We start from the raw sequence: 25,071 nt of genomic DNA, 5'->3' as shown, positions 1-25,071 counted from the left end.
CAATAATTTTATCAGATCTGTCACAGTGTAAATTTATTTTGTAGGTAAAGGTACATTTTAAGTCCCTCAAAAAAGGAAAAAAACCCACCAAAACCCCAATGCCAAAAACCAAAGGGCTACAGGACAAGCCTAAAATAATAGATGTCAAAAAATCTGGAATCTTAGATGGGCTGAATGAGGGCTGTCTCTTCATAACAAAGCAGACTATACCTCTCCAAGCTGAGAATAGCATACCCCTAAAAATTAACATCGTACCTGGACCAGCATTAGGTTACGCTTTTGGAAGACTCACAGCAGCTCCCATGTGAAATCACAAATCAAATCCATCATTTTTTGGTCAGGTGCCCTGGAGAAAGCACAAGTCTCTCCAATCAGAAAATGCAGAGGAAGAGAAATAGCATCTTGCCCCGCATCATGTCCTGATAACCCGTGTATCCTAAACTCTCAGCATGGTGTTGAAATGCTATGGTTCAGACATCTCCATTTCCCACCTCACCCTAAACAGGGAAGCTAGACATGGCAGCAGCCCTATCGCTGCACTGCATCAGCGCTTATTTACGTTTCTGGAAGGGCTCTTTTTGGTGTAGCTGGGAAGCGTGAACGTGGATACAGTCTGTAAACCGCGATCAGCCGTTTGTTGACCGAAGCCGTCTTGGCAAAGCGTGACCGAAAGCCGCCTGTCGTGCTCTGCTACCCAGACGGGCTGCTCGGAGAAATCCTATTCCCTCCCTCTCCCCTTCCCTCCCTCCCCCCGCCCCCCCGCCGCTCCCAGCCGCTCCGGGCAGCTCCCGGGCAGGGGGCAGGAGCGGGGGCGCGGCGGCCCCGGGGCGGTAACGACGCCGCTGGGGCTGCCCGCGGGCCGGGTCCTGCCCACAAACGGATCTACGCGAACGCTTTCACCCGCAGCTCGGTGACGGCGAATCTTTCCCTTGTCCTGGCGGGGGAGCCAAACGCTATCGATTGTAGCCCGGAAGGTTTTTTTTTTTTTTCGGTTGTTGTTGCTGCCGCCGCTGGGTTTATTGTTGGGGCAGTGGGAGGCTCATTCGCGAGCTGGCTGCCCAGCCGCAGGCCACCGCTCCCCCCGCACCCCTCCCAGTGCATTCCCGCTAGAGACCGGCTGGTTTTTGGACCATCACCCTCGGCGCTCCGCACAGGCACCCCTCTTCCCCCCCCCCCCCCCCCCCAATTCACGGCAATGGTGAGCAGCGTCCCCATCCCCATCCCCACCCCCCCTTTTCCCGAGAGATGCTTTTCCACGCCACGCGGGGCGGGTACGCGCCGGTGCCACCGGCGGCCCCGCGTCCCGAGCCGCTCCCCACGCACCCTCCCTGTCTGTCTTCCCGTGCAGAGCTCCGGGAACGCGTCCTACCGATGCTCCATGTCGTCCTCCGCCGATTTCTCCGACGAGGAGGACTTCAGCCAGAGATCGGGGACTGTGTCGCCGGCGCCGGGGGACACGCTGCCCTGGAACCTGCCCAAACACGAGCGGTCCAAGCGGAAGATCCAGGGCGGCTCCGTGCTGGACCCCGCCGAGAGGGCCGTGCTGCGCATCGCCGGTAAGGCGCGGCCGGGGGCTGGTGGGGGGGGGCGGGTGGGGGCCACAGGGACCCCCATCCCTTGTCGTTCTGAACGCGGCCCCTCCGGGTGGTGACTAAGCTCTTTGGCTGCGTTTTCCGGCTGGGTGAATTGATGCGTTTGGGGAGCGAGCCGAAATACGCGCAGGTGCGCCCATTAAACTTTCATGCGAAAACGCACCAGCGGCGCGGGGGCCGCGGCGCCGTTGGCCGGCTCAGCGGGCGCCGCTGGTGCGGCCGGGGCAGCACCCGCCTGCCGGGCCGCCACCGATGCGGCTCCGCGCGGAGCAACGCGCCGGTCTTTGTCCGTGCGGGGCCGGGGCCGCGCTCGGGGGGGCCGGGGATCGGGACCGGGACGGAGCCGCCCGGGGTGGGCGCCGCTGCGCGGCCCGGCCACAAATGATGCCGGGAACAGGGCGGAGGTCGGCTTCTCCCCGGCGAAGGCTGGAAACCTCCCAGGAGGATGCGGCGGTCCCCGGTGCTCCCCGGGGACACCGCTCTTTTCCCCGTCCCCTTTTGTGCGTGCTTCCGCGGGTCCCCTCCGGGGACACCGTTTCCCAGGGTAGCGCATCTTAACGGTGCTATCGGGGGCAGCGCAGGACGCGGTGGCAGAGGGTGCTCTGCGGGCCGGGCTCTCGCCAGCCGCGGAACGCAGCCGCAGGGGGGGGTTGCGGAGCCGGCCCGGCCCGGCCCGGCCGCCCGCAGGGCTCGCCGCCGCCCCCCGCAGGCAGGGTGCGCGGGGCGGGGGCCGGGCCGGCAGGCACCGCTGCGGGGCGGGCCCGGCGGCGGGGGTCGGGGCCGGGAGGTGGGGGCGGCCCGCGAGGCGCAGGCGCGGTGGGGACGCGGCCGGGGGCGGGCGAGCGGCGGTGGCACCTGCGGCGGGGCCGGGGCTGCAGCCGGGCCCGCCCCGCCGCCCGGGGTGGCGGGGTGCCCGTCCGTGCCGCTGGCCAGCGCCGGGGGCTGCCCGCCGTGCCCCCAAGGGGCGCCCACCGTGCAGTGGCCCCTCAGCGCCGGCGCCGCCCGTGCCGCGGGCGTCGCGTTCCCGCCCCGGCGACCGCCGCCCTCCTCGTCCCGGGGGGAGGCCGGGGCTGAAGCGCGAGGGGGCGGGCGGGGGGCGGCCCAGGCCCCGGGCCGCGGAGGCAGAGCTCGCCGGCCCCCGCGGGCGGTGCCTGGGCGATGGGGCTGAAGCCGGGGGGTTGCGGCGGGGAGGCGGCGGCCGCCGCGGGGCTGGGGCCGCCCCCCTCCGCGCTCCGAGGGGCGGCTACCGAAACCCGAGCGGCCGGCGGGGGCGTTTCCTCGGCCGGGCTGACAGCGCCCTCCCCCCGCCCGCCGGTTTTTTTCTCGTGCCGTCCCCGCGGCTGCCGGCCGCCCGGAGCCGCGCAGGGAAGCGGGCAGGGCCGGCCCCCGGCCATGGCTGGCTACCTCTCCCCCGGCGCCTACTTCTACGCCGAGGAGCAGGAGTACCTGCAAGCCTACGAGGATGTCTTGGAGCGATACAAAGGTAGGGCGGCCCTCCCCGCCGCGGGGCCGTGGCTCGCCCGCCGGGCGTGGCGGCTGCGGAGCCGGGGGGCGCTGGCGCGGCGGGGGGCGGCCAGGTGCGCCGGCCCCGCCGGCGGCGGGAGGGGGATCGGTGGCCCCGGGCCCCTGCGTGGTGCCCGGGGGTGGTGGGGTGGGGGGCGTCGGCGGCTCCTGCGATAATTAAAAATAACGCCCGTCCCTCGGCGGTGCGTGAGCCGCGCTCGTGCGTGTGGGAGTCTCCTTCGCGGCGAGCCGCGTCTCGATGCGCCTTCGCTTTTAAAGCTTCGGTTTATTTGCACCTGTCTGTTATTTTGTCTTTTCTTCGTGTTCGGGCAAAGAACACTCGCAGTTCGTGTAGCACCAGAGTTTTTTCATCCAATAGAGGAGAAATAAGGAAAAAGGCGTTTGTCATAGCAGAGCCGCGTACAGCTCAATTTGCCTTGCTAGAAGAAATGTAAATTACATTGCGTTCTTGGATCCGTCTCGATGGAGGAGATGCTTGGGGAGGCATGATTGACTGTTGTTTTCCAGTACGTTTCCTGATATTAAACCTGAAAATGCTTATCGAAAGTGTCACTGGTCTGATTTTAAATCAAGTGCGAAAGGGATGGAGTTAACTATTCAGGTTGAGCCTTCATCCCAGAAATAGTTTTCACCGTGTGTCACAGCGTATGCTGACATTGGCAGTGCCGATTCCCTTTGTAATGGGGGGGGGGGAGGTTAGATTTCATATCTGTCATTTTTCAGCTGTACGTTTCCAGTTGGTTCTAAAGCTTTTGGTTAGATGGTTTCCCCTGACGGGAATGGGAGTGGCACAGTTTAAGACAGCTTGATTTGAAGATGCCGATAGGTGATTTTGTTTAATCCGGGTTGTTAGTGGTAATATTTTGAAAAATAAATCCTCCACAGATGGTTATTGAGACGTGAAAACTTGACAGGTCCGATCTACTTTATACCTGTGTCACTGGCGGTTTCATGTGTCATTAGCAGTATTGACTAATGACTCCTTTGTGTCTGTTGTCCATTGTGTCACTGCAGCTATGGAGCATGTGCTCTGTTTCTGTACTGAAATGCATTAGTGCATTTTAGTTGAGAAATAATTACGGTTTGTCATAGACAATCTTCAGCAGCACATCTTTATTCCATTCTGTTCTCGCTTTTTAAGTCATCAATTTCTTTATATATGTAGCTGAAGTGATTTTTGCAAAATTATAAAGCAAGTAGACCGTTTCCTTAGTAAATAAAGAAAACACTGAGAAAACTTGTTTTTCTGTTCTGGGTCTAATCCAAAGCACTCTTGTTCTGTTTTAGATTACCTTTGATTTGCAGCTAGAGTCAGGTTTAATAAGGTTCGTTCCCATACCCGTTTCTCTACTTGCTTAAAAACCTGGGAAAGATGTTAGACCTAATTTCCCCCTATTTAAGTGAGAGATTTAGCAGGAAAAGGACTGAAAGATTGTTTTCTTAAGTGTTGGGGACAAAGAGGTTTTAATTAAAATAAATACCTAAAACTATTTCACATCTCTCTTAGAAAAAAAGCACATTCTGGAGATATTTGAGTATATTGTATTGCTAGGGTAACATCAGGTCCATTCACATGCTATTTTCAGTGACAGCCAAATCCTGAAATTATTCAGAAGGATCCAGTTTCTGTTGTCTTAGTTTTTAGTGTCATATTCAATATATTGGTATGCTGTGTTTTGCTACTCAAGGCATACTTTATTCGGCTATTGGGAGCAAAGGTAAAGATTTGGACTTGTTTTAATTAAGGCATGTTGGAAACCTGGAAAACACATTATTTTTTAAAATGTGTTTGCAAGCCGGTCATGATTTCCCATCCGAGTCCCAGTTGTATGACTTCACTACAGCAATTGTTGTTCTGATGACTTGCTATGGGAGCTGATCTAATCAGAAAAGAATTGCTACAATATAGGCTTTGAAGAGGGAGTGCCATTTCTCTGAATTTTTCAGTTTTGTAAACACTGCCTTTAGCATTTTTTTTAATCAGATGCAAACTGTGCTAACTTCATATTTTTAATCCGTAATTTTAATGCTAATAGTTCTTTTTTTCTTCTTGTTTTTTTATAGTCGGCAGAGTGCTCTTCATATTCATCTAGGGCATTATCAGGGTGCCAAATTAACTATGCCCCAGCTGTTGAGTACTGTAACTAGCAGAGTCAGCTGTACAAAATTCATTGCCTGTCTTGGAAGGCTTGGGATCATATGATGCCACATCGTTAAGACGTTCAGTCAGTTTGATTTACGAAGAGAAAAGCAGTCCTTTTTAAATGTAGAAAAGTGAAATTTTACTCTTCGTCTGTTTCCACAGGCAAAGTAGGCTGTGGATCTTGAAGACCATGCAATACCAAGTACCTTGTTGCTGTAACAGCCGAAACTGGGATATTTGTATGTCTCCAAATTCTGTCTGCTGACCATGTCTCTGGCTGTGACAGTAAATAATTAGGCAACTGTTTGCTAAATCTGAGATAGCACAGAAGAGCTGTTTGCTGTGGGAGAAGAGACTGTTGTTTTCTGATTCCTTGTCAGCTCAGTTGCTGGCTGTCATTTTCTTTTCTTTCCCTTGATTCATATACCGATTTATTGGCAGTATTTCTAAAGCATTTTGATGGAGGAGAAAAAAGTAATGTTATCTCAGATTATTTCGAAATCATGTTGAATCAAGCTACTTATTCAGGGGAGGGGAAAAAAAAAGCTTCTTTGTTAGTAGCACCTCTAAGAATTCAAAGGCAAAGCCATTATTGTGATAGTGGCAGTAAAATGTCTAGTATATTTATCTGAAACGTTTGACATATTTCACATCTTGCTTGTGACTGAATAGGAAGATGAGAAATTGTACAAATATTTACTAATGTAACAGTTCAACTTTATCTCAGAAAATATACTTGAGTTCTCTGGGAGATTGTAAAGAACTTGCAAAGCGGCAAGACTCCTTTTTTAAGGTATCTCACCATTGCCTGGGAACAAAAATGAACAAAATTATTGTTAGCTGCAGCCTTCTTGATAAATAAGAAAATGCCCAATAGTATTTCATACATGTTTAACTTTTAAAATATTAAATGCCATCTCTGTCAGATGACGTGGGTACGCATTGTTCCATACTGACATTATTTGAGTGTTAAATATTTGAAGATCACTATTATAAGCTTTAACTCCAGTGCATTCATTAGATTTACTCCGGTATAAATCCAAAGAACAGACCAAGAATCAAGACTTATATGTGATCCCTCTGAAATTTTATAGTTCATTCCAGGTAAAACTTTTTTATATTTTTCAGTTCAGGTAGTAAACATTTATTTAAATATCAATTGTCTTTTCCTGCAGGATTTTGAACAGTTAGGTAATAAAGTTGCCTCCCTTTGACATCATTATTGAAATGGACACATCTGTGAATGACTGCATGATTGCTGTCTCTGAAAAAGAGCTAATTCTTAGAGTTAAGTATTGAATAAGTCACAGTTACTCAAGAATGTTCTTAGTCATGTAAGCTACAAAAGTTTAAAATACGTAGGGTATCTGGCCCATGCAGACCTTTTAATGCTGTAGATTTTGGCTCTATAGGAAATAGATCTATTAGAAATTTCAGCTTGATGTGACTGCGCAGAAAAAGCTATAGCCTTACGGTTCAGGGGCTTGACTAAATTGTTAGTGATACGAAAGATACCACATAAATGTTCTCTTTGGGTTGGATGCCTGATAACTGCTTCCTTAGGATCCACTGAGCTTGCTGCATAGCCTCTGCCTCTGTAGGAAGAAGGGGCAAGTCTGGGAATGGGGATAGCAAAATTCAGGTCGGGTTGTTTAAACTTCACTATACTTTGTTTCGCTGCTGGCATTTCTCTCTTACTTTAAAAAGATCTGTAATACTACATGTTCAGCTGAAGCGCAGCAAACAGTTCTGTTTCTGTATTCTGAGAACAAAGATGTATTTTGTTGCCTGTATAGGGTTCAGAGGTACTATAATTTGTTCTAATGATTGATTGAGGGTAGCGTCAAGTAAAGCTGGTCTGATATTGATTGGGTAAGTTTTTTGGAAAAAATATTGAAAAAAAATAGATTTCTGTCATTCAGCTTTGTTGAGCAGACTTCAGGAAGGGACTGTTTGCTCAGGAAGGTTTTTGTACCTGAAAACAAAGCTGCTGCTGCTATTTAGGAGTTTGGAGACTCCTAAATGTGTCTGGTATCAGATTTAGTCCAGGGATATTCTTTTTCAGAGATGGCTTCATAGAGCAAAGGCAGGAGGGGCTGTGGTAGATGCTCCTGGTTCTTGAATCTGTGAATTTCGTTATTTTTTGCTCTGAACTCGTGGGGCCTGAAATCAGAGGCTGCAGAAGTCTTGCTCTTCTGGGCTGTTGGCTGTGGACTAATCAGATTTCCTTCTTCAGGGCTTCTGATTTTGGACTTGGAAAGAAATCCTTGAGTCAGTAAATGATTAGATGCTTTTAACTTATTTTCCTTCTCTTTTGGCATAACAAAAAGTTGTGGCATATAGGTCTTAGTTTTGCAGGGTGTTTAAGGAATTCCTGCCATGGAGGGTTTTCTTCTACTTCTTTTTAGGTGCTGGTAGTATTTAGCCTTGGAATTGATCACGTTTTTGTTCAAATGAGACAGGGTTTTTTGCTGACTAGTGGAGGGTGTACGTGGATTATCCAGCTGCACGTCACCTAATCCTTTCTTTGCCACCGTGCAAGTCTCCAGCATGACAGCACTGTTATTTCCACTGTTCTTAGCACATTTCTTGCAGCAGGTTAGCCTCTTGGGAATGAAGGATTTTAGCCAACAGAAAGTGCCTTCAATTAGGGATGGAAACATAATGGCATTTCCGTTGTGTGAAGTCCGACAAAATTAATGGACTCCTTTTGCCATGTAAAAATGGAAAACCTGCAGTTTTACTGTTTCAACATTCCTCCTCCTTTAAGCAGAAAGTTCTCACTTTTGTATTGCTTGGAGATGGGATTTTTTTTTTTTTTGAGTGCATTTCATCCTAAATATAAACCAGATCTTGCTGATTTGACTTGTGTGAGCACTTCACTTGAGTAAAGTTGAAGAGGTCTTAATTTCATTGGAATAAAATTAATGAGAATCTGAATGTTAGCTGGTTCAGCAAGGTTTTGTCTGTGTAAAGGCCTCAAGATTTGGGCAGCAGTTTCTGAACCTGAGTTTGAGGGTATACACGCACTGTGGTTGCATCTCTATGGCTTTAAGAGATACCTGTTCAGATGACTGAGGCGGACAGAATTTGGCCATCAATTCAGACATCTTTGGTATGTGAAATGGGGCAGAGATCAAAGGTCTGTTTCTTTGCTTTTCTGGTACTTCCCAGTTCCCATTGAGTCAGCAACATCTTTTAAATAGAGTTTACAGGAATATTCCATAATTCCTTTTTTACGGCCAAAATCAGGAGGTGGCAAAATATGGGGTGGGTAGAGAAAAATGAACTTCGGTCATCATTGTGTTAAAAGGTTTGTTTTGGCTCAGTTTATGGTTTTGCTTGAGGTGTTTCTAATTGTTTGCTGTGCTCTAGTTTTCGAATCCTGGTGATATTTCCCTCAAAAACCAGATTATGTGTTCTTTTTTCCCTCTGCGCTGTTTAAAACATGCTTGATTTGAAGAATTTATTCCACCATTTTGCTAGAACTTCAACATGTACTTGGAATGAAGTGCTCTGAAAAATAAAAATGGGCTTATTCACATGCTTTAAGTTAAGTGCAAGTAGTTTATAAGTTCAAGCTTTAAAGAATAAAGTTTTGTAAATGTCAAATATGAATGCAGCTTATTGCTGCATGCCTGAAATGTTTCCTGTAAAACATCATTAAAGCCATTTAATTTAACAAAGCCTTGATTTTCTGTGGTGGGTGAAAATATTCATGTATTGAATGCTTCCAGTCAACGCAGCTTTCAAACAGGTGAAACAATGCTTACAAAGACACTTCAGTCTGTGGGTCAGATCCTGAAGGGCATGTTAATAGCCAGATCTTACAAGTTGATCTGTGTAGGCGGACTCTGGTGCTTTTGTGAGAATACACTGGCTTCAGAAACCTACCCACCCAAGCCACTTCCCAAGATTGGGGGCCCAAGTGATAGCTCAGCCTTTAATTAGACATACTCCTGTTGAAATCAGTGATCCTGTAAGGTATTACAGTTTGGCCTTAGCTGCATTAAAAGCAAATTAGTGTGTTTCCGGATTTAATTTTATTATACCTGGTGAATGCATTCTTTTGTTGTCGAGTGTTACCTGTCAACTTTGGATTTTGTACATTTTAAACAAATTGACAATAGCTACAGATAAATCTGTGAAAGAACAAAGATTCTAGGCAACTATATTGAGGGTTAAATTCTGCACATTGTAATTACACAATTAGTGTGACTATTTCTGTAAGGCAAGGAGGATTAGGCCTCTGATGGGCTTTTCAGTAGCATAGGCCAAAATCTGCTCTTGATTATAGCCACATGGCCCTTCTGAACTTGGTTTGCTTTTAAATGTGTTTTCATTGTTCAGTTTCATAGCTAATATGTGAAATTACAGGATTTAATGTGTTCTGCAATGCATATAAATACAGATCAGCAATTAAGTGGGTTTCATACCCTAATTGTGCTGGAAAACTAATTTAGTTTCGCCTGAGATTCAGGTATCCAGCTATCCGACAGCTATGACACTTTGCACCACTTGGATCTAAAATTAGTAGAGCTCTTCTATACCGGGATTAGAGAGATGTGTATGTGTTTCGGTTCACAAAATGGGTAAAAGTCTGACTCTCTGTACATCTGTCAGAGGCACGTTTCAGGCAGTTTGCAGACAAGAAGTGAACAGAGAAGTCCCCAAAAGTCTTTTGCTGAAACGGGTATCCTGTCACTCTGCTTGCAGGCTTTTGTTCTGCCTGATCAGGTTATGGTCTGGGTGTTCCTCATGTGACAAGGTCTCTTCGGCAGGGTAGAAGCAGCATTAGAAAATGCCTGTGGTCATTTGGACAGACATTGTTCATTAATAACAATAATAATAAAGCATCCTGAGCAGTTCTAGCAAAAGAGCTTTTTAGAGAGAGCGGAATGGCACTTGTGATGCTGTGGTTTTTATTAAAACAAAACTTCTGTTAATTTTGGTAGGAGTCAGGAACTTAGCTATTGACGTTTATAAATATTTAATGTTTTAATTTACTTTGCCTTGAGATAAATTTTTAATTTAGAGATAAAGGGTTTACATCACGTCCTAGAAATTAGGAAATAACTCGAGCATTTGTCTAGAGAAGCCACTGCTGTGCAGCCGTACATAACTTCTGGGAATAAGGTATTGTTGCTAAGATAGTTCTGGTTTCAGAGCAGGATATTTTCAAAAGCACACATAGCAATGTGGTTGTTAGCCCCGCTGACTTTTAGTAGAAATTAGATGCTTCACTGCTATTTGTGCCTTGGAAATTCTCTCCCCGTGACTATACGTTGTTCAGATCATAACCTGCTGCTGGAAACCAGATTGTAATACCATGTATTACGGCTTAGTTCTGCATTTTAAACTTGGTTTTTAAATACAAAATCTTCTCTGGAGGAACAGTCATAATTTTTAGACAGAAGGTTAATTTCAGATTTTAAAAGGACGTATATTTCAAACATACTGAAACTTACTGTGTATTGTGAAGCAAACATTTTTCTCAGGCTTTATGACTCCTACCTTCTTCGTTCAATTTTTAACAAAACAATTGCTGAGAAATGTTGTGGGTTTAGGTAGGTTTTTGTTTTTCTTCTTTGCAGATAATTTTTGTTGGCATCCAGTTTACACTAGAGTTAAAGCAGCATTTGGCTCAGTGTCTCTTTAAAGGATAGAAGAACAGATGCAGATGAGCTACAGGAAGAAAGCCAAGGTTGATTAGGTCCCTTGATGAAATTACTTTATAATTTTACCATGCTCAACAGGATACTTTTGCATTGTCATGTTTCAATATTTTAAAATTGAGGCCTTGTTAGTAAAGTCCATACACTCCTTGTAAGGACAGATCTAGCCTGCCTCTGAGAATATCAACCCAAATTTTAATCTTCTGCTTGTCGCTGTTGCAAGTTGTATTAAATGAAATCAAATCAATTAATATAAGCGTTATATATTTCCACTTAAATGGTACATTTTGTTTTCTTGTGGTGCCTAGATTTTTGTAGTCACCTCAGTGACCAACGCTGTGTGCGGTCTGTTGGAGATTTAGATGTATGACTACAATGTTGATGGATCTTTATACAGTTTGTGCTGAATGGTGGATTTTTCCTGTTTCTCCAACCAGTACTCTTTGAGTCCACCCACCTCAGGTCTTCTGTCATTTGCCTTCTTCAGGGCATACTTCTCCATTGAAGGGTGTGTGCCGTCCTGGGTTTTCCTAGTAATAAATACCTCAAGTTGAGGGGGAAGCTTTTTTTTTTTTTTTAAAAAAAAAAAAGATACTTTGTTCCTAGCATCTGAAAGATCCAGCATGACTCCAGTTACTCAGCCCTTGGTTTCCCTTCCTTCCTGCATAATTTTTAAGTTGAATTTTAGCTGTAGGTTAGATTCCTTGTCCTGCCTGCACTTACAAAGTGCAGGCAGAAGACCAGGTTGCTTTGAGCGGCTTCTTGTGGGGCACACATGCACACCCCCTCTACCAAGTCTGCAGAGGAGTGGGTCATGCTTCTTCCTCCCTTCTCACTTGTGGTGGAAAAAGAGGAGACCTCGATTCCAGTCTCCTCCTGCCTGCCGCTGGGGTAGAGCCCTGGCTCGAGTCCTAGAAAGCAGCAGACGTTTCACTTCTTGAACTGTAGTTGAAGCTGTAGAGAAATCTTTGTGCTTTTCCTTACCATAATAAATGTAAAAAATGTATGTGTGTGGCATGAGATTTTTCAGGCTGTGTGCTGCCGACTCCTGCTGTGAGCTAGAGTTCTTAGAATCAGCTTAAAGCCCAACTGGGACTTGAGTCTCACGTCATGTACTGAGTGCTGGTGTCCTACTGTGAGAGTGTTTCAAGCGTAGAGTTTAATCCCTCTCAGTGAAAGTGCTGAGAGAGAAGACCCAGGGGACAGACACCAACATGGTCACTCCTTCTGAAAGGATTGTATTTCTTTTGCTCTTGGTTTCAGTACTCTGACTTGTACCTGGGGGTGTGAGCATTGCTGTTCGGGCTGAGAAGAGTCAGTCTGGTTTGGTGCTTGGACCTCATGCTGCCAATGAAAGCAAATGCTCTCTCCCTGCTGTGTAATTAATTATGCAAGCTAATTATCCCCAAAGCTAATTAATTATGCAACTCTAACCTATAGATTAGAATATAAATTATATGTAATTTGAATATGGATTATAAATTCTGTATCTTAACTGGATTTTAAACCCCCAAGATTTATTTTCCATGTATTGGCGTGATGACTCAGCTAATAAATAACTTTAAGTTAATTTGTTTGGGTTTTTTTTCCCTCTGAGTAAATAAACAGGCCATTGCAGTATTTATCTCAATGTCTAGCAGTTAGTGTTGACAAATGGCTTGGATTGGATGTGAGGTAATGGATTTTGTCAGTCTAGTAAATAAGTGAAAGGGAGTCTAATTAACATTTTTTTGTCTTCTAATTTTTTTATTTTTTGATTTTTTTTAATTTCTGTATCTTGGGTAAAATGCTTTTAGTTCTGTATTTCATGATTAAAACTCTCAGCTTCTACAATCTCTTTATGCTTCTGAGCTCCCTCCTAGCCATACTACTAAAGTATTTTATGACTGTACATGCATGTCAGTGCTCCTACTACTGATGTACTTTAGGAGATGAGACAGTGTGATCGTATGTAGTACCTTTGTTGCATTACTGTTTTATGTTATGTCTTTGATAGGTATTTAAGGTTCCCTTTGATTTTTTTTTTAATTTATTCTAGATACTTCTAGAATACAAAGTATAGACTTACTGATCATTGGGCAGAGAGCAAGCAGTTTTCCACTGATGGTGTTGGTAGTTCAGAGATGCTTAGCTACTGGTTTTCATTGCCAACACTTTTTTACTTTTTGTTTAAATTAGATTTCATATCCTGTCATTGTCTAATAATCTTTCCAGTTTCAGTAGGTTAGTTTTGGAGTTTTTTAAAACTTTGCAGTTCTCCCAATCTGAAAACATTTGTATCATCAGAAAAGATCCTATTTTCTTGTTTACTGCCTTCTCCGAATCTTTAACAAATGCAGAATGCATTGATGATTTCTGGAAGACCACACCATTCTCACACTGGAAGGCAGTCAAAATTCAAGACTTATTCTGTAAGTAATTTTTCAGGTTACAAAAGGATTACATGCTATATCCTAGTTGTTTTTAGCTTTTTGAAATATAAATCAGTTTCCCCTCTGTTTATTTACATGCATACATACATACCTACCTTCTTTGTTTTTAACTCAGAGAAATGCAAACAGCGATGGAGGAATTTGGTTTATCAAAATGATGAGAATTTGGCATTATATTCTCAGTATCTTTCCCAGTATTTTAGGACGCTTTTTTTCTGTTTTAATTTGTGCTTTCCAGTGACTCCCAGTGGAACTATAATCAGAGCTACATGGGTAATTTCTCAAGCTGCTTCATTTAGTTCTTGCATATAATCTGGAGAATAGTGATGTATTTTAGTGTAAATTTCTGCAAGCAGCTTTTTTTCTCAGATACCTCAAGTTCTTTCTGAATTTGTAGTAAGGTGATGGTAGTTGGCTGTGTAACCTGCTTGTATGTGATGCATTTAGGTTTCCTGTGTGGCTGCATCATTTCTTGTTTGAGACTGTCATATGATGGAACATGGCAATTTTTGTTTAAAGGAGGCTGTGGGGAAAGGAACAACACATTGTTGTCTTAAAGACTAGGACTTAGCTTGGTAGAGTTCATTCAGCTACTTAGCCTTTGCAGTGGCTTACCTAAGTGTCACTGCCTCCCTGATTCTGATCATACATAAGCATGTGCATTATTGCCTGATTTGTAACAAAACTCTCTTTTCTTTTTAATAGGTACTATGCATCCTGTTCTGTTTGTTATCCTAATTTTTTAACCATTGCTTGGGTAGGGTTTCTATCTTGCTAAGGAAACATATCTGGCATTTATCTGTTTACTTTGGAAGTGATGTGTATCTGTTGTCGTTGGGCATTTAGATTAATAGCCTGCTGGTACTGGAGTAAATTACATCCATAATGTTCATTTGCAAAGCAAAATTTACCTTACTACCTAATGTTCTTTTGTTTTCTCTTGTTAAGATATTTGAGTAATATTCCTTGAGTTTTAGTTTCTCCTGCTTCTATGTGACTTACCTGTTATGCTTTGCTCTGTTTTATAATGATGTGTTGGCTATTTTTCATGTAAGTAATTTAAAGATACTACTATTTGCATTTTTGAAGTCCGGCATCACTTTTGACACTTGAAATCTTAGCTGCAATAAGGTTTTCAGCTTTTTGGTGGCCTTATATTGCTCTTCTGAAACTTTTCTGATACTTGAACAAGATGACATCAGGAATGCCTTCCTCTTTGCTAAAAACAAGTGGTGCCCAGCCTTATCCAAAATACTGACAGTATGTTCTGTAACCATGCAGGTAAGTGTCTGTTACATTATGTCTTGAGGCAATTAAAGACTGAATGAAGAAATCAAGATTTAATCTTTTCAAATTAGCAATATATATATATATATTTATTTGCAAGGTGCTAATGGCATTTATATTACCCTTGGTAACTACATACACTTATTTTCTGTTCCTGTTCTCCTGCTCTGTCTTCCCCAAGCTGAGCACTGCCTGGTGGATACTGTTGGCTGTTTTATGAGGAGTGGTGTCCTTCGTGATCTAACTGCTTCATGCTGCGGAGTTTGTAAACAGGGATTTTTGTGTGTCAGTTGCTGCTGGTATTTTTAGTGTGACAACATTTTATCTGCACGGGGAGCTTTTTATCTCACCCGTTGGGTCATTTTCACTTTTGACATCAGGGTAAAGCTATTTTTATATTTTAATTGGTATCACAGTTGCTGTTAGCATAGTTTTAGTCTGGGCCCTGACGGCGGTAATGGGCCTGACTGGCCCTGCTGCCCCCCGGGGCTCCCCCTGCCCAGGGCCCAGGCCCCATGGCAGCCCCGGCCCCCGTGGCACCGCCGCAGGGCTGCTCTCCAGCTCCCCACGGCCCTGCCCTGCCACGGGCCCACACAGAAGCCCATGTCCCAGCCTGGCCACAGCCTGTCCCCTTCCCCAGGGAGATGGCCCGATACCCGGGGCTGGAGCTGCCCTGGTGCCGGTGGGACAGGCCCTATCAGCAGGCCCTGCCCTGCCGCCCCGCCATGGGGAGCTGTCACTGCCCCAGGCCCTGGGCCCCAGGGACCAACTGGCCTCTGCTGCACCATGACAGTTCTGTGCAGGCCCATCTTTTGCTTCACATAATTTCTCTTCTTTAAGTTGCCTTTTCACTACTGATTCATTCTTTCTTTGTCATTTTGTCTTCTCTTCTGGCCTCGTGAGGCAACTTTTCATATTAAGAGTGTTTCACACCTGCTTGGCTTTCTGCACCTGCCTGGCTGCTTGTGTTATATCACAGCCTATTTGGTGTCAGCCGTTCTAGAAATTACTGTGTAGCTGAAAAACTGCTCTGTGAAAATAATGCATTTTAATGATGTGTTAAGACAGTGTTATTGATACAGCTTCTGTGAGCATATAATTAATTTGTTCATACACCTTTGGCAAAGCTTGAAAGTTCAACAGGTATCTGCATTGCATGTTCTCAGTTATGGAAGTCTGTGTAGTTGAGGGGAGAAAAATAGGCATCTCCCTTCTCTAAACGCTTTTGAGCTTTTAATCAGAAAGGCATATGGGGAAATTCAGTTTTAGGGCTGATTAGTGATTTCAGTACAGATGGTGTAGTAATCAGCTGTTGTCATGTCTGCTCGGGGGAGCATAGCTGCAAAAGGTAGCTCTTGTTGCTCTTTGCTGTAGGAATGGTATTGAAATGCCTGAAGAAACTCTTGAATTAGTCTTAAAATGTGATGGACTAAATACTTACCAGGGTTGAGTTTTAAAGTTTTTCTTTTGTTTGCCCCCATCCCCAGTTCTGAGCAGACTGAAATGTGTAAAATGTAACCCAGTAAAATATTTTGTTAGGGAGGTGTAGATCTCAGACAAATGTTTAGAGAATATGGAATGTCTAAAGTCTTAGAGAGAAGGTGAAGAATTCAGATAAAGGCACTGCCTTTATGTGAGGACTTGATAGGAAGATCATGTGTATTTGAAGATAGTGGCTTTTATTATTATTAGCAGGGCTTAATTACTTCAGCCTAACAACCCAGTGATGGAGAAGGAAGAGCTGTAGAAGAAGTACGTTGCACAACTTAAAAGGTGCTGAGAAGTAACTTTAACAAGATGCTGAGGAGCTGGGGAGAGAGCTGTGGTGGGAACTAGTGAGAGCCTCGTGCTTCATGCATATGTATCACTGATTGGAAAAATAATTAATGATTGGAAAATACTATGATCCTTGCAAGAAATGCTCTGCAGTGTGTTGTTATACTGAGTTGATACTCACCCCTCAGACCACCCAGTGTAGAGAAAACTTTTGTCCGGTGCAACCAAGAAATGGAGGCTGGGGGGTACTAAAGACTTAATGCAAACTTAGTGATGTTTAGCAGTAAGGGCGTATGTAACAAGACCCTATAGAAGACAGAGGGCAAAATCCAGTCCAAAATCCTGCCTAAATTGGGATGTTCCGTACAGCAGTCCAGGTTAGCTGCTTTCCACCACTGCCAACTTCTTCAGGCATCTGAATTTATGAGGAGTATCAGTGTTTGGCTTAAAAGGCCCTTGGGTATCTGTGTCTTCTCAGAAATACTACATTCTCAGGGACTATGCTCTCATCTTCTGTCTAGGGTTTGCTGTATGCCAAGGGTCAGATAGCAAACTGCCTGGATGTTTTCTTTGGTTTACTAACCAGGGAAACCTAATCCAAAACTGAATGCTGCTTCTGTGTGAATTTGCATAAGAATAACGGTGATTTGAGTATTTGCCTGAGAATTAGATGTAATTTTAGGCCTCTTTGAGCTTGAAGAGTTTTGATTATCTGCCACCCTGAATGCCACAAGTTTTTGGATGTTCAGGTAGGAATATAAGTTTGTTTTTTTTAAAAAAACTGACTTACTGTGCAAACATGTAGGAATAAGAAGGCTGAAAGGAAAGCAAGTTGTAGATTGGTGTGCAGGAGAGGAAAGTAAGTTCTGGTCTTTGCCTCTAGGGCTGTAGTTGTATGAATGTAAACATCAGTGATCAAAAAGCAAAATTCAAACAATAGGATGAAACACTGAGCTGAACTCTGCTGTATGGTCACACTTCCACAAAGAACCAGAACCAAAGAAATTCCACTAACAAATTCAACATTGACAACCCATATAAAATGTAGAGCTGTCAACATCAAGAATACCAAGATAGGTTATGACACTGCCGTTTGGGGATGTAGGTGTCTTCATTGAAAACACTGATAAATGGCCTCCACTGGGAACAGGGGGTTGGCACAGCTGTCTGTGATAGGCAACTCTATAAAAATTCCAGCAGAATCGGGCAGCTGGAGCAGTTTTCATGAAAACAACAGTGAGGATTTGGAAAATACCCGTGTTTTCCCTTCTTCGTAATACCTTCTAGTATGTCATCTGGGTAAGAGGATGGAAACTCTGAGGACCTCAGGGAGCGGTGAAGGCTGGCTGCCTTCCCAGGGCCTGAGAGCCTGGTGTGATAAGCAGGCAAGCAGAGACCCTGCCCATGGCACCCAGCCCCACAGCCTCTGAGCGGGGCAGGCCTGGGGGCAGTAGCCAGATTCCATTGGCAATTCAGATCCCCCAGCTGGTTTGGGGTGGGGCCTGAAGAGAACTGTCCAGGCTGACCAGTCTCCAGCAGTGCCCTCACTGGCTTCCCTTCAGCATGGGCTGTAAACACCTTGCTGCTGAATCTAGTTGTGCACACTAAATCACTCATTCCCTCCCTGCCCTATACGATGTCTGGGGGTTTTTATCTCCATAGAGTGGTTATTGTTCCACAGATGACAGGACAGACTGCTTTGCAGCGTCCTGTTGCTCAGGAGGGAAAAGTTTACGGTTATTTGAGTTGTTCAGGTGGATAGAAAACACATTTGTTCTCTGTCTCTGTGGCTACTGATGTGCTTCCTTGTCTGTCATGGTTTCGTGTCCCACTGTGATGTGGGAGGTACTGCAACCAGACCTGGAGTACCTGCAGCAATTGCTGCAACAGTTGATGTGGTTGTTGGCTAGTTAACTGCTCCAGATAGGAACTACTGCTTGTAGGATTAGGGGGGGGCTTAGTTTAGAGGAGGGGATTGTTTGCTGTAGATGAGATTCTTTGCAGCATACTGGAGATGTACGGTTGAAATGTAGAAGAGATTTTTCTAGGGTGTTAAACAGTCTCATGTAGACTTTGTTACTGACAGTCCTGGACTATTTGTTGTGTTTAAAGCACCTTGGGTTTGTGGTGTGTGGTGTGGTTTAGGTGCTTTTTTTTTTTTTTTTTTTAATTACATTTCAGCTTGCCATCTAGTGGTACAGATTTTCTGCATCTTGTCCTTGTCTGATGATACTAGAGCTTCTCTTAACTGTCAAAATGTCTGTTGCTGTGAGGTCAGCTTGGGATCCAGTGAATTTGAAATTTATGAATCTCCCTCACATGTCTCTGAGTGTTGCCTTCGTAACTTTATGCCAAGTCAAATATCACTTGAGCTATTTTTGGTAGCTGTTACTTCAGCAACGAATTTCTACCTGAATCTCCAAGCAACAGTGTTCGTTCTACCAGGACTGTGAAGTTCCTCTATGGTTAATTTCTGAATGATGGATTTTCATCTAAAACTTCCCTTCTTTTTAGAACCACGTTTAATGTAGAAGAAATAGAAACAGGTTTAATGTTCCAAAGATTTTGGTTTCTTTTACTGACTATTGACTCTTCTGTTTGTTGTGGTATGGGGAAGTTAAGAAGGCACAGTTGTGTCTTCACAGATGATACTAAAGTGCATAACCTAGTTAACCTTGCCAAGATACCAGCGACAGCTGGTAACCTTTTCCTTCAGCTGAACATCAGGGCTCGTTCCTGGAGACCAGTTGCTTCATTCTCCCACTCACTTCAGGGACAGGTGAGAACTGGAGTCAGTGCAGCAGCAGCAATGTGGTGTAAACTGTGAACAACCAAGCAATACAAGCAGTAGGCTTTGGACTTAACCGCTGAATAACATGTTCAGTTCAGAAGAGCAGTGTTTCAGTTCCTTGACCAAGGCAGCTGAAATGGGTCTTCCGTGCCTGTCTTGGAGAGGATGGTGTTGGCCAGTCATGTGCAGTGGGAGTCATACTGATTCACTTGAAAATATAGAGTATGGCATGCAAAGCTGGTCATAATCCAGTGAGGCACAGGGCATGTGATCATTTCTGCTGCTCAGAAATACCCGGCCTCACAAGCACCACAGGTTTATGTGCCTCCTGGCTATGTCTGAAAGAACTGTAATTGCTGTGTGGTGTTGCAAAATGGATGAGCTGCTCTAGACTAAGATAAAATGAGAGGTTACAGTGCATGGGCTGATCTGTATTAGCTGCCTTGTGTGTCTGCTCATGCTTTGTGATGAGACAGGATGTAACTAACTCTTCCTTCAACAAGCACTGTGCTTCTAGGCACATCTGACATTTGCCTCAGAGTAACCGTGATATATCTGATATGCTCAGTGTCCCTTCTTTGCCTGGCCTCACAGTACCCGACTTGTCTTGGGAAGGCATTTCCTTTTCCAGAATGCAGCAGACAGTGATTGATGTTTGCAAGGATTAGAGGTAAGGAGTTCAGGGCAGTCATTGTGGTACTTTGAAACCCGGATTAAAAAGTAGAGGCAAAAGCTGCTTGTTTTGCATACATTAATGCTAGTAAATTAACGTGATCGGGACCATCCAGTGCTACCGATGCCCACTGTCATGAAAGAACCTGCATCTGTACTCCGAGAGCTCTGTTTTTCTTCAGACTGGGCTGCAGGCAAGCTCTGTTGGATGTGGTGCATGACCCATGCTCACCCTCTACTCTGCCTGAAAATAGTTTGGGAGACTGACAGCTGCCACAGGCTGAAAGCAAGCTAGGGATGGCTCTGTGAAAAACTTGCTAGAATTGAGGGATTTAATTCCAGTGCCCAAGAACACCAGGCTGGTCTTCAATTTGCTAGGATAGATGTAGTCTGAAAACTGTCCTGGAAAGATTTTTACAAGTTTTAGGTTTTTAGAATTACTAGGCTTTAATAATAGTTGGTTTGTACTCACATTAATCAAGCGGTCTACATTTTGATGTCCTACTTGTAGGAGAATTTGGTAAGATTGGAAAAATTGTATATGCAGATTTAGAGCAAAAAATCTTTGTTCTGAATACTAAGCTATGGTGAAAAAGTATATGTCAATCAAAATTTTATTTAATTTGCTATGATTTTTGTTTGATAAAGTATGCCATCTGCATGAATAACAAGCATCCGATGCTTTTCCTGACCTCTTTGTAAGTTGTTGTTTTGCAATTATGAATTCAGTTTGTGTTTTAAATGGGTGTTTTATAAGGGAGTATACCAGTGCATATAAGCAGACTTAGAGCAATGACATTTCAGGAAGGGTTGACACAAAAAGTGGCGCAAATATGTTTGATGCTATTATTACATGTTCCAAGCAATACTTAAATGGTCAAGAAAGTTCATATCCGAGCATTGAAGAAGTTGGGTACCTGGCTGAGAAACTAGCATGAGATCACGAAGTGTAGATTACACCAAACAAAGGTGCTGACTTTCTTCTTAGGTTTGGTGGACAAGGAGTACATGCTAATACTTATATATACTTTAATAATGTTTTGATATTTTTAGTAATAGAAAAACTACTTGAATGTTGAAATATTCCAAGTCCACACTGGAATAAGCTTAGATGCAATGAAAGCATGCCTACTCATTTAGAGGAGAAAAGGGAATAAATAACAATCTGCAATGGAGTTAAAAGTTGAAACAATACATAATGTATGGTCATTATTTGCAGAATTGTAGTGTAGTAAAAATTTAGGAGAATCTGAAATGGTAACCAGTTGTATGCTGCTGTGGTCTGTCCTGTAGCCTTTGGCAGAGTGGACTATGAAAAATTCCCAAGTGATTTTGCTTGATTGTGTTGGAGTGTTGTATTCTTCATTTGTTTGTTCCAAATAGGAGTTTGTGAAATGTGAAAAATATAGTTCCCTTAGGCAAGGATTATTACTTCTAAAACCATAAATGATTTGTATGGAAGAAGATTTTTCAAGCCTTTTTCATGTGGAAGAAATTAATTTTGTTTTCTCAAAATTGAGGAAAATTGATTTCCCCCCCCCCCCAAAAAAAAAAAAAAAAGCTTATCTCTTTAAGGCAGAATAACTGTGATTTAAGGCTTCTTCAGAAGTCCTTCAGAGAGCACTTACTTGTCAAGCTTGTGTACATACGTATCCTGTGGATGCACAGCATTAAATTGTGATTTTTGTAAAAAATGGAATGACCATATATATTCCAAATATTTAATTGATAAGTTTATGGAAAAATGATTTTTCTCTTTCTTCAGAGCAAAAAACTTTTAAAAAATGTTGAAATGGCATTTGTAGGTTGAAAAAAAAAAAAAAAAAAAAGAATAAAAATATTTGGCAACTGAAGGAAAAAGAAATCAACCAGCCCATCACTAGTACTCAGGAATTGCTGGTCAGTCTTTGTTGTGCAGAGACACAGGATGAGACATGAAAATGAGTTTCCATCATCAACAAAGTTTTGACAGCCTGTTGGAAATCCTGTGGTAGCCCGTAAATGTGTTCAGCTGCCAAGCCTGAGGAACTGTGAGCTTTCCAAAGGTGATGTGGGAATGTGGCTCAGATTCCAGTGAAAGCTAGGGAGCGTGGGCACCCCTGAAATGCAGCTACTCTTGCTCTCTGCAGGGCTGTGATCACCACCTCACACTCTCCTGGTGGGATGCTCCAACTTTTGATGTGGTTTTAGGAGGTGGCTGAATGACACACAAATGGTTTTCAGCTGTATGGAGAGGAGTGTGTGCTGAGATTTTTGGATAGGTTTATTTTTAGTGAGGTCTGGAATAGACGTATTAAACTGCAGAAATGGTGTGAGTCAGTGCTTTGTGGTCCATCTTCAATGGTTGGTATCTTTGGGGAATCAGTGTGCAGTCTCACTGTGCATGTACAGTGCATCAGGACCACAGATGAGGACGACTGAACAAATGTCACGCTCATGTTTCTTTCTACTTGATGAAATAACACAGTGGGATGGATAAATGCTCTGTTTTACGCCTGACCCCTCTTACAGAAAGGTCTCCAGAAGAGTGTGTGTGTTACAAATGTGTGGTCACTAGGCATTGCTGGAAAAGGATCTAGAAGGGATTTTCTCATGGTTGGATGGATTTATTTATTTATTTATTTTAATACTGCTTATATCTTAATACAAGAGCTTGCACCCTATGCCATGGTGGTTGGTTTTGCATGTGCTTAGTGCAGCTTGATTTGTGAGGCGTGTATGTTTGGCCTGATTGCTGACATTTCTTTTTCTTATTTTAAATGTTCGTAATCATATTTTTTGCATGTTTTTGAGTTATTGATTTTATTTTTCTGGTGCCGTTGCTGTGCAACTGGTGTATGGGATAGTACTTTGACATATTTGTCTAATTCAGCTGTAGGATATACAGATTTTCTTTAACTTTGCTCTGGATGTTAGGTTTTGACCCAGACATTTGGTTACATCTAATTTGTCTTAGGTCAGGTTATATATAGGTCCCTGTTACATCTTTTCTGAAAACTTAAATTGCTCACATTACCTTTAACAAGTTAGTCTAGCTCAAGGGAGGACAGCCACTGTAAATCATAATATATGAGATGCAGAATGAAATTGGATTACTGCTCAGTGATTGTTTTCACTGTGATACAAAGATGATGAGTTAGCAGCTGATGAGCTGCACTGGTTTGCATTTTACCCTCTGACAGATTAGACAAGTTGAATAGTAAGCATCGGCCCCCTAGAAGAAAGGATTTTAATGTATAGGATGTCAATTAGAGTTAACACTGATTTCAGCTTTGGTTAGCTCTGTCGTAGAGGCAAGGGGGAAAGAAAGGAAGATGACCAAAGAGCATATTGTGTATCAGTACGTAAAAAATGCATAATATAATGGTCCCCAGGTTTTAGGCTGAAGAATTCGAATTCAGAACATATGCAGAATCATCTGATTTTCCAGCTCTAGATGCTGCTGGTTGATTTACTGACTTTGGGAAAATTTTTATACTTGTTGTCTTCAAGACAACATAACCCCATGATTAGACGGAATTGCCATCACTGTTTGAGTAATGTAAAATGTAGCAATATCAGCAGAAAATGAAATTAAACAGTAAAGAGAAAGTACTACTTTTCCAGCAAAATGGAATGCATTTAAAAGACCAAAAGAGCAGAAAAAGATCTGAAAGCTCTAATGAATACATAGATTTCAGCTCAGAATATCGTGCTGTGCTGAAATGCTTAATATTTACTGTGGAGTACTTGTTATGCTTACAGAGCTGTATGTAGCAGGAGCAGTAAAATAATAGGACCATTTTAAACTGTACTGGAAATATGGCAGACTAGGAAGAGTAACCTTATTATTAAGTAATGTGCATCCTAAGTTTGGACATAATTTCTTGTTTTATTTTTTAACCAGCGTTGACATTTTTTTGCTCGGTAGTTTTCTGTACTCTGAAATAGCACCAAATGCTTGTAGGAGCCAGATTGCAGAGATCACCTCCTACTTATGCTGAGATCACACAGATTCCTTGTTCCTCTCTTCCCAGCAGCACAAAACAGACTCTCCAGAAGTGATGTGGGGTAACTGAATTTGTACCAGATAAGATCAAAGGCAATGTTTACTTTACAAAAGTCACAATTGTTTCTTTTAGACCTCCACTGTATTGTGTGGGTTAGGTTACTCTTTTGAAGTATGAGGGATGTGTTCATTGATCAATTAAATCTCTTCCTAAAGTAGAATAAAGCATGTAAGTTTGTGTGACCACTGAGCAGGAGCACTAGAAAGACAAAAGACCTCATGCAACCCAGTGTTGATTGCATGATTCTAGAAGAGCTGATGTCCTTAGTGGAAAGGAGAAAACTGTAGTAACTCTCCTACCATGTAGGAGTTACAGTTACATTGCATAATTGAAAACTCCTTATGGCATGGTCACTGCATAGAGTTAATAGAAGTTTGTAAGAAAAAATGGGAAAATTAGTTGGCCATAATTCTTTTTATTCATCTAGGTGTTTTTTTACAGTGTAACTAAATAACTATGCAATATAGAAAACTGCACGTGAGAAATAAAGCTGTGAAAAAGACCACAGTAATTTCTCAAATCAAAAGGTTTTAGAAACTTTAAAGGAATGATTGCACAAAGTACATTTTAGAAGCTGGGACAAGGATCTAGTCAAGCTAATCTGAATATCTTTCCTTATGTGATCAGATGAGAGCCTGCTTTCAGGAGGAAGTTGTTTTTAAACAGGTTTTGTCCTGTACTTTTCTGCTTACTGATACTTGGCTTCAGCAGGCGGTGTGAAAGATGCTCTTACCAGTACACAGGCATCAGGTGGTGTAGGCACCCTCCCACACAGCGGGGAGGGGGGAGCTGAACACTGCTGTAATGAGGTATTTAAATTCAGTCATCACTTGCAGACGTTGGTAAATGTCACAGTACTGTTACTGCAAGTCTCATAAAGGTAAAAAAAAAATGTCTGCATGAACAGTTTACAGGAGTTCCGACAGTTAAAAAGATGTGGATGACTAAGGTGTGTGTGTGTTGGTATGCATGTACGTAGAGGCTTGCATTGTTCTGATTGTCGAAGTGGCTGACAAGACAAAGGTAGAACATCTGTGTTCAGCTGTACAGATGAGGGAGGAGATTATGTGGAAGGAGCAGGACTAAGGGTTTTATTTACTTCTCTTTGTTTGAGGAAAGGGAGGTATTTC

The 25,071-nt window shown here is 43.4% G+C and overlaps 1 protein-coding gene across 5 annotated transcripts in view; it reads left to right on the top strand.

Annotated features, from left to right (window-relative positions):
• The first annotated feature begins 2,765 nt into the window (after positions 1 to 2,765).
• Positions 2,766 to 25,071, top strand: part of DST (dystonin) — a 268,181-nt gene continuing 245,875 nt past the window's right edge. For 3 of the 5 annotated variants that reach the window (XM_037393116.1, XM_037393113.1, XM_037393112.1), the window contains exon 1: positions 2,799 to 3,075. In XM_037393116.1, coding sequence (XP_037249013.1) covers positions 2,985 to 3,075 — 91 coding nt within the window. In that variant the 5' untranslated portion in view covers positions 2,799 to 2,984. Of the gene's footprint in view, positions 3,076 to 25,071 lie in introns of all 5 variants that reach the window. The other 2 variants (XM_037393117.1, XM_037393114.1) reach the window with 2 other exon arrangements.

This window comes from Falco rusticolus, chromosome 6, assembly GCF_015220075.1.
Source record: "Falco rusticolus isolate bFalRus1 chromosome 6, bFalRus1.pri, whole genome shotgun sequence".
NCBI classification, from domain to species: domain Eukaryota; kingdom Metazoa; phylum Chordata; class Aves; order Falconiformes; family Falconidae; genus Falco; species Falco rusticolus.
The sequence above is the reverse complement of the archived record's forward strand: the minus strand, read 5'-3'. Positions and strand labels throughout refer to the sequence as shown.